We start from the raw sequence: 15291 nt of genomic DNA on the forward strand, positions 1-15291 counted from the left end.
ACAAAATTGTTTTGCTACATTGGGCATGTGTGTCAATGGGTACTCTCCTAAATCCTTTCTGTACTCCAGTTCCCTTTAAGCATAGATTTGTGGAGTAAAATAACATGGGACATGAAGAGTGAAGGTAATCAGAAAGAGAAGCAAATGCAAACTTGTTTACCCTTTACTCATTACGCAAATGACTTCTTTGATCTAAAGGGTGTTTGGAATGTGGAAGAAAGCCCCCAACCACGTTGCTGAAGCCGATATCCTGGCTTCTTTGTAAAAACTGCTGGATCTAAGTATCAGATGGGCTCGGTGAGCTGGAAAGGCCTCATTGCTCTTGTTGGCAGCTGTTTTTATTTTCTCACAAGACAATTAGTGCGGCACGACACCACACAAGTTCTGCTTTCCCTCTGATGTCCTGGTTCTGAGAAAGTGTGCAGTCACTGAACACAGAAAGAAGAAAAGGGGTCTTGTTCTGGAGCTACTGAACATTGTATATTTTGGTTCTGGCATGCCTTTCATATCTACTGTACACACATTTTTAGACATGCTGATTACTAAGTGCCCTTATGGAACAGTCAGAGAATGAGCTGTCTGTACACAACAGCTCTATGCACAGGGGCTCTCAGGATGATTTTGCTAGGCAACCCACACAGTGTGTGGGTTGATCAGCTGCCATTATTTTCCTAGGTCGTTTAAGGAATGCGGAAAACACTTTAAAAATCTCCACTTTACATAGTTTGGTGTAGTTTTACGTAATTTACCGATATTGTGTTGCGTGTGATCACCTCTGAAACTAAAGGCCATTTTTGAAAATGGCGGGGCTGAAAGAAAATCCTTAAGAAATATGCTAAACCGTCCTTTATCTGTGTTTCAACTTGTTACAAAAGTGTGACCCTGCCTAGTTATTTCAAGATACCTTCCAGAGATTGCAGCCTGTCTGGAGCTCTTGCATTGCGTCAGAGGGAGAGGGTGCCTGGTATGTTCCTGCCTCACTCGACCGTTCCAGGTGACGACATTGCTTCCCTGCACACAGACATCAATCCAAACAAATTATAAACTGGAACGAGAAGTGAGTAAAGCAGAAAAATGTTCTTGCAATTGGGGTTTTCATTACGTATTCCATAACAAGATAAGACGTTCATTTAACATGGTGGATTTAGCTTTGTTCAACTTGTTGATGTGTTTTAATTTAAAGACAAGGTGACAAGGTGAAAAAGAGTCTGGCTAATCTAGAGATAGTAGTCTACCCTAACTTCCTGGGGTGGCCAGGACTGAATTCCTCTATTTCAGGGAAAGTGCTGATAACTGCTGTTTGTTCTCTCCACCTAGTCGCCTGTAGACGCCTGAAATCTGTAGACACAAACAGGTTATCCAGAGACTGGTGAACTTGACTGTGCTTATTGGGGAGATTAATCCTTATATGTGACATATATGTTAAAAAAAAACAAATGACTAAATCATCTTTGTAGGTCACGCTCAGGAAGAATCAGAAACACAATTGCTGTTTTTCATTAACACAATATATTTCTTTGTCGCTGCAAATTTTTAAAATGATTACCACCAACTCCTGCAATGCTGTTGCAGTATCGGGTTTCTTGTGCACCATCTGTGTGCTGGTTTTTACGGACTTCTCTTGTGGTCTGTACTGTGTACAGGATGGTGTGGAATACAGCTTCACTGAGACTCCCCTGGTGGGAACCAGATCTCTCTCATTGAAAGAGCCATTTCACTCACAGCAACAGAAGGCCCTGTAGTCTAATACAAAAGGGCCTGACACTCCCTGGTGTCTTTTCTGTATGCTCCAATGTCAGTGAGTGGCTCCAGCTGGTAATGTATAAGAAGTGCTATCAATGTTTAAAAGGATGACATTTCTCTTAGCAGAACGTATAGCTGCAGTGGAAAGTTGGATTTCCACATTCGTCTGTTCACTAGTTTCGATCACAAGGTATTTTTGAATACCCCCTTATAAACAAGAAACGAATAAATAAAAGTAGGTCTGCTGGTCGTTTTTCATGCGTTACATATTTATTGCTTAACTAGTTGTGAAACTAAAATTCTGGATACCACACTTTACAACGGTGCTCGCTTTGCAGCTATGAAAAACCCCCAAGGTCTGCAACAATGTTTACTGTATGTGTCATCAGATGAAGCATCACAGTACACGCGTTTTCATGTGAAGCAAGTCGCATTTTAGGATAGTACAATGAAATGCCTATTTTAATCTGGGTAATTGTTCAAATGAAGGAGGTGTTAAGGAAAATAGACGCTACTGCGTCTTTAAGCAGAGCGGTTTTAAATGGGAGGTGTGCACGCTCTTCAGCTAATGCTGGAGGGGTGACATCACCATCGGCCAATAAACCGCAATTGCGAGTCTTCCCCTATTAATAAGATTTTCTGTGCTCATACAGCTTCCTAATACACTTAGGCGCAGATGGTTCTCGTCACGCGTTGCCCATTCAAGGTACAGTAAGCATCTGCCTAAGTTTATTTTTCTTATCATCATTTTCTAGGTGAGTCTAATGCTAAGTACAGTATGTTTGGGAGGTTTTATATTTCTGTAGCTGTCTGGAGGTTTGCGTCAAGTCATTCTGGCAGGTTTACATGCTCGTTGTGGGGAATGCTTTTAGTAGCGGACACAAGCCTAATGAACAATCTGCCGTCTGCGTTGCATCGCCTTTCCTTTCTTTATTTCTTATTCCGTGAATGGTTTGGCCTGGGATGCTATCGGTTGAAGAGGGTGTGTGGAGGCGAGACTGTCTGCGGGCGCTGCAGTGATGCAGATTTTCATCGCCGTGGAGATTCTCGTCTGTTATACTCTGCTGGTCTCGCTTTCTGGCTGCCCGCAGAGTTATGAAATGGCCATTTTCTTTTCACTCATAGATTTCTTTAGCCTATTACTTCATAATTGTGGAGTTACAACGTCAGTGATTAGAGAAACCGTGACCGGCTGCGCTGAACTGGCGGTGCTTCCCCGCGCACCATCTCCTTCCTTGTCCCGAATAGAAACTTTGAAACCAGCCGACAGAAAGTGCTGTGGTAACAAAAACGAAGCTATGGCAGAAAAAGAGTCTGTAATAATAAGAAAAGTTTTATTTTCTGTTTTAGTTTTTCATTTGATCCTTTAATTCCCTTCTGGGGGAATGGAGAATTATAAAATGGTTCAGGACAAATAAACGTGACATTTCAAGGTAGACTTCATTCTCAGTGGGTTTGACTTGGTTAACCTGCTCTGTGGTTCTTGTGAGCTTTTGATAATTATTTGACAATATGGAAGGAGTAGTTTTTAAAATGGCACATCCTGTTGAATGTTAAATAGTATTTGTGAGATTTGTGGATTTGAAATGAATGAGATCCAGCATGTCTTATGATGTACAGTAAATAGGAAGCCTATATTGCATCTATACATGATGCATCATTTTGTATTGTATGTATAGAATGTAAAATCATTTTTGCATCTGCACAAAATAAAACGATACTTTAGCACAGCAGTGTGCAGTGAAGGAAGAAGCATGGGGCTGTGGTACAAAGAAAGCCCAGGTATACATCATGAATTCTTTCTGTTATGAGAATAGCAGAGGAGACAACATGCTTTATGAACTGATTTGGACTAGGCCTATTTGAGCGATACACAGATCTCTTTGCCCTAGGTCCTCCAAAACACTTTGTGCTTAGCCTGTTGACTTGTTTGAAGACATACAAGTTCCTGATGGGGCCAGGCTAAGCAGTTTCTCAGCACATAATGTAGGTGTTTAATAAACAATGAAGGTTTGTACTTTGCAATAGCCCTTTAAGTGAATGGTAGCACATGGGCATTATTCTCTGTGCTCTTTGGCCCCTTTTAATTATGAATTATGAGAATTCAATACAACATTGTTTAACTTTGCTTTTTCACTGTCACATATTATTTGCCTAGTGATGATACTTGTCTCTACAGTTTGTATACAGAATAGGAACAGGCTGAAAACTTGCTGTAAAGGATAAAGACTCAACTAGCGACTAGGAACTCCAGAAATGTTTCCTGTTGTTGAAAGGATTTTGGGAAAATAGGTTAGTTCCATTCAGTGCATTTTTCTTAGATGTGGATGCCTACTAACAGTTATATCTCTAAGGCAGAGAGCTCTTATTTGAAGAGAGCAAATGCTTTTGACCATTTTCAGGTTAACACTGTGCCAAAGAGTAACTGTAAGACATTTAAAATAAATTAATAGTGGTTGTACAACTTCAACATTATTTCAAACAATGAAAAATATCATGAACGCTTAAGATAGGTTACCTTTATTGACGATCCTTCATCATGAATGTCGATGAACCAGACTGCTTCTTTTTCTCAGCAGCTGGAAGAATTTCTGTGGCTGTCGTGGGGCGTCGGTGAGAGTGGCGCGAGGATGAGGAGGCAGCGGCAGGCCCTGTCATGACCCTGCCCAGGCCATGCAGACGGGACTGGGGGGAACGCAGCACACCGACCCCCGGGCCCTGGTCTTCCCTCAGGCCCGAGTGTGTCTGGAGCACATCCGCAGCCAGACCAAACCCACCATGGCCAAGAGAGACTACCTGGTGGACGCCGCCAAGCAGATTCGGATGGCTCTTGACAGAGAGGTCAGCGAGGACTATGAGGCCGCCTTCAACTACTACAAGAATGGGGTGGACCTCTTGCTGAAGGGAGTACAAGGTACAGTAACAGCACAGAACATTGGACTTCTCAGAACCTGCGGAGAGCTGAAGAACTGTGCTGTTCAAGGGTTTCCTTCTCTTCTTTATCAAAGAACTTCCAAGACCACTTCTTTCACACTGAGATGCTATTGGTGCCCCTCTACATCTGCTATAGTAACAATAGTTTAAAAGAAACTATAAAGGCACAAGGGGGATTTTCAGCTAGTCTTTGCAAGTACAGTAATAATCTGCTGTTGTAGAAAAGATGCACATTGCTTTGTAATGCCCCTTCTCTCTCTGGCAGTGCTTTTACTTGTGCAGGAGCGAATGAAATAGAGACGGATCACAATAGGAGCAGGGGATAGTCTTTTGAAGCCCTCATTTCTGACTTTGCTTTATTTTCTCATGTCTCAAGTTAAAATTGCTACAAGATGCACCTCAGATAATGAAGTGGCGGGGGGGGCTTTTAAAAATCCTGTTGACACTAGCCTTTAAAAAAAGAAACCACATTTGTTAAAGTCTGGCTTGAACCCAGCCACTGGGAAGACTAAATGATCTATGTTGCTCAGTTTTTTTAAAAAAAAATGTTGCTAGTTTATTTTGCAGTACTTCCACATTCTGAATTATCTAGCAGAAGTAATGACTCTGAATAAAAAGAGGGAAGTGTTTTTATTTGCTTCAAAAGAAGAAAGAAGGTATTAAAAAGAAGAAATGAAGTGTATTGTGTCAGAATCTAGTCTGATCTGGTATTGTTTTTACTGTGGCCAGAGTTGAGTAACAAACGGTCAGTGAAAACATAGTTGGGCTGAGGCCAGAAACATTTCTTAACGTAATAAATGACAGGACACATTCCGGAATCACTTCTATGAGCTCTATCATTTTTGTCACTCATGGCAACTTGGAGAAGTGAATTTCTCAGACCGCTGCAGGTAAAAGATGTTGGATGACCCACAGACTATTGAAGGAGTCTGCTGGGGGGGGGGGATGTGTTTTTACTGGCTTGTCTTTGTTTTTATTGCAGTTGACCCAAACAAGGAGCGCAGGGAAGCAGTTAAACGGAAAACCACTCAGTACCTGAAAAGGGCTGAGGAGATCTTCAACTCCCACTTGCAAGGCAGCCTGGGAAGTGTATCCTCCAAGTCTGAGGTACAGCCCAAGGAGGGGCGGGGCCTGGTGACACACCCACAGAAGGGGTGTGTCCGCAGGCTAGAATAAGGAAGGAAAGGCATTGTCTCAGGCAGACTAGATGGATTTACACATGTCCATTTTTTGTCTCCACCCAGTTTCCTCCTCTTTGTGAAAATATGCTGGACATGTAAACCACAAACCTGTGTTGCCTGATCCTCTCCCAAACATTACATCAAAAATATCCTGCATGTTAAAAAATTGTAGTAGCTAGGTGTGTCAGGCAAGTCCTAGCAATGCATGATATGCTTTTCTCATCTGTCCATGGCACAAACATCACTGCCTTTTTGGTAAATCCTGAGTCACTTATCTGCTCCTCATACCCGTCTTCTCTGTCTCAGGCTCACTGTCAGATTTCAGTATAGCAATTGTAATAGCTCTTCATTTTACTTTTAGCGGAGAAGTAGAGTAACGCAAGTAAAGAGACTGTAAACTTTGTAAAGAACCTTTAGTTCTGGGAAGCTTCTCTGTTTATTTATTGAACATTTTCCAATTAAATGGTAGGGTATGTGGAACAAAGGTCAGTTAGCCTTATTCTAACTGAATTCTGGCTTATAGTCCCTTATAGCAGTGTGGCAAGTAGTTCCTCTTCCATCATCAAACCCCTTTCTTCTTGAATCCATAGGGTTACAGTAGCTTGAGATTCCGGCCAGTCAGAGTCCTCAGCTCACCTGTGGAGGACCTGAAGATGTGCAAGGTCATTGGGGTCATTGACAAGGTAAATGAATCAATCAAATTGGTCTTCAATATACTGCGCCTTTAAAATGTAAAATTCAGGTCTCTGATTACAGCAGTTTCAAATAACTTTGGTCTTGCAAAACTAGACCACAAGATAAACCTGTTTTGTTGGTGCTGTGTCTCTACAAAGCAGACGGTCTAGCTCATTGCACTTGTCAGGATCAGAATAACATTTTCACTTCTGTTGTATTCAGGTGAGACTTTCTTTTTAAGAATTGTGGTGAGGGATGGGGTTAGTTCACTTTAAGAATAGTAAGCAGAATATCAGCAGAAACCAAATGGAAACTAAGAAAGGTGTTAGCTGTAGGTGAAATTCCCCCTACCACCTTTCATCCACTTTACAGACTTGAGCCTTTATCTAGCGATTGCATGGACATTTGCCTTTAGTTCTTGGCTCTCTGTTGAAGAATGGAAGGCGTGTATAAAACTGACATTCTGAATACAATTTCCAGATAGCAGGTGATGCAGAACTGGATTTGATGTCATGTGAGAAAATGCACAGGAAACACCTGCTATCAAGGAGGGTTTTATTGTTGCCAGTTATGGTGAAACAAAAGAGGAAGCTGTAAATCTTTCTCATTCTCTTGTGCTAAATCACATGATATTCAGATATGTTCTGTAACAACCCTAAGCAACCCATCTTATCGTACATGGAGTTTATAATTAAAATTCATAGGTATAACACCAGTTCTTAGTTAATTGATATAAGCATTACAATCTTATGAATTGCTGATATGAAACAATTACAATATACATCTTGAAACTTGTATACATTTAATCTCTTTTGTACTGTAGGTCCTTACTGTCCATAATTCTATCACCAAGGAGACGTTTGTTGTTAAAGTAAGTATTAAATGCTTCTGTATTTTTTTATCTTATTTTGTTTACAGCTTGAACAATATGCCCAGATACCAGAGAGAACATACAGATACAGATGGTAACTTTGAATCAACCTCAATGATACCTAGACTGGTCACTGAGTATCTTCAGTAATCTTCAGCTAAAAGGTTGTACCTTACGTCAGAGGCAATAGAACCAGATGTGCTACCTATCTATTCAGAAAGCCAAGATTCTGTTTGCTGTTTGAAACAACATAATTTGGTGTTTTGATTTTATTTACCTATTTAGGATGCAAATTGTTATTATTTTATATGCATAGAACATAATGTCATTTTGAGGTTTCAATAGGAACTCTCGAACGTTAACACTAGATTTAATTCCATGTTGAGCTGAATTTGTCAATTTAATATTGTTCTGAGAAACTGAGCTAAATACAGTGAGAAGTTTTTTTATCTAATTTGTGCCTGTCACTCTGATGATTTACAAGGACAAAAGTAGAAGTTGTAATTTTTTGTTTTCCACAGAGCCTGCCAAAGTCCAGCTGGGATGGTCATGATCAGCAGACTATAATTCCGCAGGGAGTGCCTTTCATGGTGCAGCTACTGAGGTACTACGTCAGTGAAGATGCTGTGTTTCTGCATCTGGAGCACGTTCAAGGTGAGGTGACTCCCTGAAGTCCACCACTGTTGTGTCCGAGCAGGAACAAGGGGCTTCAAGAGCATCAAGCCAGGACTGCTACTAAGACCATTTGTTGAGATGTTTTCCATGCAGATGTTTTCTTACTAAGCCATTATTTACAGTACATAGATCGTGAGTAGAAGTGGATGTTCCTTGGTGGACGTGCAGCATGGCATACTGAGGACTAGTACATTTTCGTTAATAGCTTTAAACTATTTGTCACATTTCATTCTTATTATGAATATAATGACTGTTACAATTAAGAGCGGCCCATTTGTTAGTTAGTAACTAATTAATCCAAGGAAATCATCCAGCCAGTTCTTGAATGTAGGCAGGGTATTGATTTCCACAATATGGCTGGGTAGCTTGTTCCAAACTCCCATAACTATTTGTGTAAAAGTGTTCCTCCTGTTCTCTGCTCTAAATGCATGTCCACATAGTTTCTTAAAAAGATTCTTATTGCTGCCCCTTTTCCCAGGAGGAAGACTTTTCTCTAAGCTTCATAAACGCAGAAAGGACAGTGCTAAGGAGCACCCAGAGTGTTGCAGTCCCACACACAGGAAGATTAAGTTGAAAAACAGTTACACCTCTCCTACTTTGAGTCTGGACTATGGTGAAAGAGGCAGATGCACCACAAAGACTGCGTTCTTCACAGAGGACTCTTCACAGCCAGACAGCTCTGACACAGAATCTCCAGCCTCCTGGGAAGAAGCACATCACCAGCTGGAGACCTTTAACACACACTCCTACTCGGAGGACACTGGCTGTTTGCTCACATTCAGAAAAGACCAGGTCTGTCGTTGTGCAGATCCTCAGTGCTCAGATTCCTGGGGTTGTTCAGGATGCAACTCTGGAGAAATGCTGAGTGCTTCATCAGGTGACTTCCCACAGGAACCTCAGAGCCCATGTCCTCCTCATTGCGAATCTCAGGAAACCTCTGCTCTCCTGCCTGACTGCCCTTGTCAGTACACAAGAGAGAGTCCTAATAGCGCGTCTGATGTTTCACCAAAGACTATGATAAATGCTGATTCTGCTGCCGAAGCCAGTGTCGCCTGGTGTGCTGCTGCTCACTCTAAGGACCGTAAAAAGTCTGCACCTTGTTTTGCACTGAGTGTAGTTCCAGGAGGGAAGGGAGACATTGGAGTACCTCAAGCAAATGAATCTTCCGTGGAGGGTTCAGATTTAAAGACTGAATCTAGGGTGAAGGAGACTGTGAGTCAGGGCATTATTCTACAGTCGAAAGACATGGAGACTGTCCCCCCAAATCTGCAGTTTACTTCCTATGACCAAAGCCAAGACGATGGCACTCGGAAAGAGTGCTGTCGCGCTCCGGCCACTGAAGGTGCTTGTAAGCAATGTGGCAGAAAGAAGAGTGATGGAATACCCAGCCTGGAGCTCTTCCCTGTAGAGAGCAGAGGGGTCATGCGGCCAGGGTTGCAAAAAATGAAAGGGACTGGAGGGAGCAGTGAAGTCATTAAGGGAATGGAGGTGTCGCAGTCATTCAGATCTGCGTGCTCCTGTGCTTGTCCATTAAAGGGAGTGGCAGGACTAACCTCAGGGAATGCCCATAAACGCATGACTGGTCTAGCTCAAAGCCCAAATGCTGCCGACCAGAGTGACCTCCTTACTGCACTTAAGCCAGAGAGTTGTGGGGAGAATGACCCAACGCTGATGTCCAGCAGGAACATGGGACAGGGGGAGGAAGACGAAGGGTGGGAGCTACTGAACACAGTGACTGGGGATCTATCTCAGAACGAGGAGGCGGGACTGTCCAACTCGGGTGACTCCCAAGCTGTGTCGCAATGTTTCAGCAGCAGAAAAGACTGCCAGGGCTTGGTGCCCTCCTCTGATGTGCACATTGAGGTGGACGGCTGGTGTCTGCTGCCCAAGATGCCCTCCAGACAAGCCACTGACAAGCCCAGACAGGCCTGCTGGGGCCTCCCGGAGGATAAGGTGCGCTTGTGGGTGGCCCAGATTGTGCTGGCTCTGGAGAGCCTTCATCAGCAGGGCATCCTGTGCCGAGACCTCAACCCGAGGAACATCCTGTTAGACAGCACGGGTCAGTGAGTCTGGCGTGGTTTTCAATGCCCTGTGATATTCCCTCATATAGTCGCCCGTCACTGTGCTGAAATGTTTAAATAGGACTCTTAATTTTACTGTTGATCCACTGCCGGTAAAAGCGATTGTTTTTTTTTATGTGATGAAAACACAATTGTGACTGGCAGTTTAAGGGTGAAGGCGATTAAAATGAGAAATCAGTACAGGCTTAGAAACATCTGGGATTTTGTGGTAAGAGGAGCGTTCAAGTAGTACCTGAATCTCGAGGGCTTAAATGAATATCGGTTTAATCAAATCATTTAATTCCCATGTCATCCATGACGTAGAATTATGAAGCATCCTAACTTGTGTATGCCAGGGCTCCCACCTCAAAATTGACCTAAAAATCAGAAAACCCGACCTTGTTCTGGAGTATTAGTGTCGTGTAATTTTAAAAGAGCCAGCTCACCGGTGTGAAATTTTGTCTCTTGAACAGGAAAGGTCCGTCTGACCTATTTTGGCCAGTGGAGTGAAGTTCAGCCTCAGATGAGCACCAAAGCAGTGGAGTACATGTACTGTGCACCAGGTAAAGTAGACCTTTCTGAAGAGCCCCATGTGTTTTAAAGAGGAGCCTTTTGACAGATGCAGGCTAATTAAAAACCTTGATTGATCATTCACATAAAAGCAGCACCCTCTAGTGTTCACAGCTGTAGCTTACAGCATGGTTTAATTATTTTTAATGGAGGGAAGGGAGTTAAAAATCACTTTAATCACATTTCCATATAAAAAGTGTATTGAATATTCTGACAAAATAGCTCCACCAATGAAAACTACTTAATCAATTCCCTATATATATATTTATGCATCATAGAATTGCACAAATTCTTGAATGTCTAAAAACAGTTCAGTTTATACAGTAAGTCATGTAAAACCACAAGTTTAAATGTTTTTCGCTGGCAGAGGTGGGAGGTGTTTCGGAAGTTACAGAAGCCTGTGACTGGTGGAGTTTGGGGGCTTTGCTGTACGAACTTCTCACTGGAATGGTGACACATTTATTAACTTACTCCTTTTCCAAAACATCTGTTAACACTCATCTGTCTGTTTTAGTGGATGTTGAACCTCACAGTAGAACAAATAAAATTCAATTAAAAAAAACATGATTTTCTAATCAATAAAATACTGCCTTTTCTATCTAGTTCATTATTAATACTGTAATCAAGTTTATTTTAACAATTAATTACCTATTAATTGCTTGGGTGTAAATAATTTCCTTCCAAACTGACACACATTTAAAAACCGAAGTTCTGACTCAGAAGTAGTGTTGATGGACCTTCCCTTTCTTTGGACTCCTAGCAGTATATTTCCTTCTTCCTCTTCATATCCGTTCACGTCAAGCTCCGTTGTTCCAGCCTCAGTACCTTCCCAAGAGGCTCTGTGTTTACAAGCCCCTCTCTTCCGCCCCCAGCCCCTCCGGCAGTTCCACCCCTCTGGAGTCCTCCCTCACACCCAGCTCGTCATCCCCGACCACATCAGTATGGCGGCTGCCTCCCTGCTCACTGAGGTTAGGCCACTGCGATTGAGCAGCTCTGTAACCTGACCATTGAGATTGACAGCGCAGGTCTGTTTTCCAGCCTTTTAATCAGTCTTTTACAGACTACAGCAAGTACAGGAAAGGTGCAAAGTTCAAGATAGTTAAGATTTTGTGAAGTATTTCCGTAATTTATGTGATTATGGACGCATGCAGGCAGAAGCCTGCCTTGTGTGTTTGAACACCGCTCTGTGGAGATCGTGAACTAACTCGTCTCTTGTCCTCGTCTCTCAGCTCCTGCAGTTCGATGCTGGTTACCGTTTGGGCTCTGGAGGAGGCGGAGTGAGCGATATCAAGTGTCACCCATTTTTTGGCACTGTTCCCTGGCATAAGCTGAGCAGTTAGGAGCCCGACGCCCTGATTGCAGAGCTAACTAGCACAACAGAGATGGAAGAAAAGGGGGCGAACCCAGACAGCCTCTGAGAGACAGAAACCAGTGAAGCCCTGACTGGCTTGTAAGAACCATCACTTGAACTAAAATGAACAGGTCCCAAGCTGAATGAGGGATGGGGAAAACATGAACTCACACCCAATCTTAAGACTATCATTTGAATGAGGATGTGCATGTAATATATAGGAACTGCAGGTTATGTATTAGTCAATATAGTGCTGCACTGACTTTCTCAACGTAGTTTGATGTCATACAATATGCAGATTTAGCGATGATTGTCTTTTTGGGTGCAGAGAATCGCCTAAATGGGCTGCACAGGAGAGGTGCTCAGCAAAGATGAGCTACAGTTCCTTTTTAAACCTATAAACGTATACCACAATTTTGCATTCGGAAAAGAAGTGATTGCAAGAAAAGGTTAACTGTGGTCTTTAAATAAAACCTCTCTAATGGGTGTGAACATTTAAACTTAACCCAAATTCCTGTCACGAGTCACAACTGTAACATTAACTAGATCATGGCCATGGCATTCTGGGATTTTTTCAGGAAACCATTTTGTCACAAGGACAGGTCATTGACTTTTCTCAGCATGCAGCAACAAAGAGATTAGGATGCCTTTAAAGAAGTTTAAACAAAGTTGTTTTTGTTCTTTCAGAGAACTGATGTTACAAAGTACCCGGCAGATCTTAACTATGAGCATTTGTATCACTGCATAAGTTATTAAAGCGAATGAAACTTTACTTATTAGCTGTCTTTTTTTTTAAGTTTTAAAGACGCAGTTTATAGGTTTCTTTAAATCCTCACCCCTAACTATGTACAGTACCTGGTGATTCTGACTAGAAAATTAACTCGAACTAATTTAGTATTTAAGTCTTCAAGCAACAATCAGAATGCCCTGCTGAGAAGGACCATGCTCATTATATACTGTTAGGGTGCTTTGCATATGAGACATGGTCATATAAGACTGGCCCTGAAGGCTATGGTTGTATTCCCACAATCTATGTGAAGCAGATGAAGCAAATAAGAAAGGTAAGAAGAATGATTCTTTAAAGTACACCTTGACAAATTCTTCCCAAATACATTATTGCCTTAGGATTGTCTTAAGAGTAAACGCCTAAGGAAAGTGCTTTTCTAACAAAAAAATATAAAATAAAACCTAACGATAATGCTTGAGATTAATATTTTAAGCTTTTACAAAATATTATTTGATTTTAAAAAATCAATGTTATCTTTAACCTCTCCCTGAAATCGGCTTTGTTGTGCTTCCGATTCACTTAATTGCAAATCTTATTTATATTCCTTCTGTTTGATGTCACAGCTGTTCACTTTCATCTGAAATGGGGAATAAAACAGTCATTCATTAATGAGTGCTTTTTATTCCTTTATATTTTCTATTTACTGTTGTCTTCTGTAAAAAAGAACAGGGACATGCAGTCACAAGAGGACAGTGGAGGCAGAAGAGAAATACCCTTTTGGACTGCTGAACTTGCCGTCAGTGGTATTTTTATAGGATCTACAAGCAAAAAAGGTTATTGAACAATACTTTAGTTACCACAGATAAAGGAGGACTGGTTATAATGTTATAAAAACTGCAATTCCAAGAATGTGAACAGCTACTGGAAATCTAATTTAGTTGTCCACAGCCATAGACCTGTAAGCAATCAACAAATTTAAGGGAACATTTGCACATTTTATTTTTATTACAGTATGAGCACTTCATTTATATTTACTCTGTAGCCATGGCAATGACAAAATTGGTGATGACCGTAAAACTTAATTAGATTTTACTGTGATTTCTCTACCTTTGTGCTTTGTGTAAAAGGTATAAGCAACAAATGTTCTACATTCTATAAATCTGTTAATCATTTTAGATTAATAAAAATCCTTAGAAACAGAAAAGCTCAGTGAAGATGCTGCTGAATGTTCCATTTTCTTTTAATTTAGAATCACCGATTATTTTTGTTGTGCTACATCGGTTTGGAATAGCCATTTGTGTGTTGTTCACTTCTGGGCCAAGTATTTCCACTCTTCCCTCTCCATGGCAGTGTTCAGACATTTGTGCGCCACCTAGTGGGGAATCCTGGTCACAGGTAGTAGCATGACATGAGCTCGAACCCATGATTGGAGAGCTCAATCTGCTCTGGGGATGGGCCAACAAAAGCCATGAGAAAAGTTAAACACCTTCGAAAGTTTTATACTACTTAACCACTGGTTATGACTGTATCTTTAAGCTCAGCTCAGGGCTTAAGGCTGTTTTCTGAAGCCTGTAGGATTTTGGAGGGCAGTTTTATCAATCATAGTACTGCACGTTTGTCCCTGGCTCGTGTGTGCTGAGGGTCCAGTTGTCCAAACATTTTTGTTCATTCAGATTTGTCCTCTATTGGTGTCACACCCAGTTTGTAATTTTCTGACAACTGGCAGTAGCTGGCAATAACTGCACTGACATACCTGGGGCACACTGCTCGGCTGACAGCAGAGCAGGCCCATTAGGCTTGCCTGCTGTACATAACTCATTCACAGAGTGTAACTCTGTTCATATTGGAAATGATGGAGGAAAGGGTTGCAGAGGATTGTGTATTATATTAATAACTAACCTTAAGGGATATTAAGGTTATTATTGAAGATCCAGTGAGTTGATTCCATCACTGACCATCCCATTACAGATTCTTAAAGTAGTATTTTGTATAAAAATGTTTGACTAATATGTGCATAAAAAGCAAATATTTAACAGTCATTTAACAGTCCTTACTGACTTGAGCATGGAAACAAAAACTACTGGCAATAAAGTATTTGCTTTTGCAGAAAATCAGAAGTGTTAATACTAAGGAACTTAAACTAGAGAGCATTTTTTGGTGATTTCATAACAGCCAGTTTTATGTTTTTGCAAAGGCAAAAACAATGATGGAATAATTTAGGGAAATCATCTCTCTGAAGTGGGTAACGTAAACAAATTGCCATCTCTTATAAACTGTCCATTTTTATTTGCTTAGCTTTCATCTATCAGAATACAAAGACTAAAAGGTTGACTATCTTGTTCAGAAGCCTGATTTGATATTCTCATCTTGTGCCAAGTTTTTAAAGAAAACTGCATTTGAAAAAACAAGGATACAGATATCTGCGCACCTTATAGAGCAGCGCATTAAAAATAATCTCTTTCTTGCTAATGGAATCTTGAGTGGCAATAAAAAAAACCCTGAAT

The 15291-nt window shown here is 41.3% G+C and overlaps 1 protein-coding gene across 6 annotated transcripts; it reads left to right on the forward strand.

The window, feature by feature from the left end:
• Window positions 1-2376: 2376 nt before the first annotated feature.
• Window positions 2377-12832, forward strand: rps6kl1 (ribosomal protein S6 kinase-like 1). 6 transcript variants are annotated; one of them, XM_088925875.1, is made up of 11 exons: window positions 2377-2449; window positions 4323-4657; window positions 5660-5784; window positions 6449-6541; window positions 7357-7404; window positions 7926-8058; window positions 8558-10138; window positions 10613-10702; window positions 11077-11159; window positions 11582-11677; window positions 11939-12832. In XM_088925875.1, exons 2-11 carry the CDS (start codon window positions 4417-4419, stop codon window positions 12047-12049), a joined length of 2601 nt encoding a protein of 866 aa, XP_088782001.1. In that variant the 5' UTR covers window positions 2377-2449; window positions 4323-4416; the 3' UTR covers window positions 12050-12832. The 6 variants fall into 6 exon arrangements, with proteins under 6 accessions (XP_088782001.1, XP_088782003.1, XP_088782002.1 ...); XM_088925877.1 differs by having other exon boundaries at window positions 11077-11137; window positions 11939-12106; XM_088925876.1 differs by having other exon boundaries at window positions 11582-11734; window positions 11939-12010.
• The last annotated feature ends 2459 nt before the right edge of the window (window positions 12833-15291 follow it).

The sequence above is a fragment of the Atractosteus spatula genome, chromosome 9, assembly GCF_055471065.1.
Source record: "Atractosteus spatula isolate fAtrSpa1 chromosome 9, fAtrSpa1.hap1, whole genome shotgun sequence".
NCBI lineage: Eukaryota > Metazoa > Chordata > Actinopteri > Semionotiformes > Lepisosteidae > Atractosteus > Atractosteus spatula.

Excerpts from the sequence above, each read along its gene's own strand:
- rps6kl1 (XM_088925875.1), top strand. The coding sequence starts at position 4,417 with ATGCAGACGGGACTGGGGGGAACGCAGCACACCGACCCCCGGGCCCTG. Across the intron at positions 5,785-6,448 it reads GTGTATCCTCCAAGTCTGAG|GGTTACAGTAGCTTGAGATT; the intron begins GTACAGCCCAAG and ends TTGAATCCATAG. Across the intron at positions 6,542-7,356 it reads TCATTGGGGTCATTGACAAG|GTCCTTACTGTCCATAATTC; the intron begins GTAAATGAATCA and ends TTTGTACTGTAG.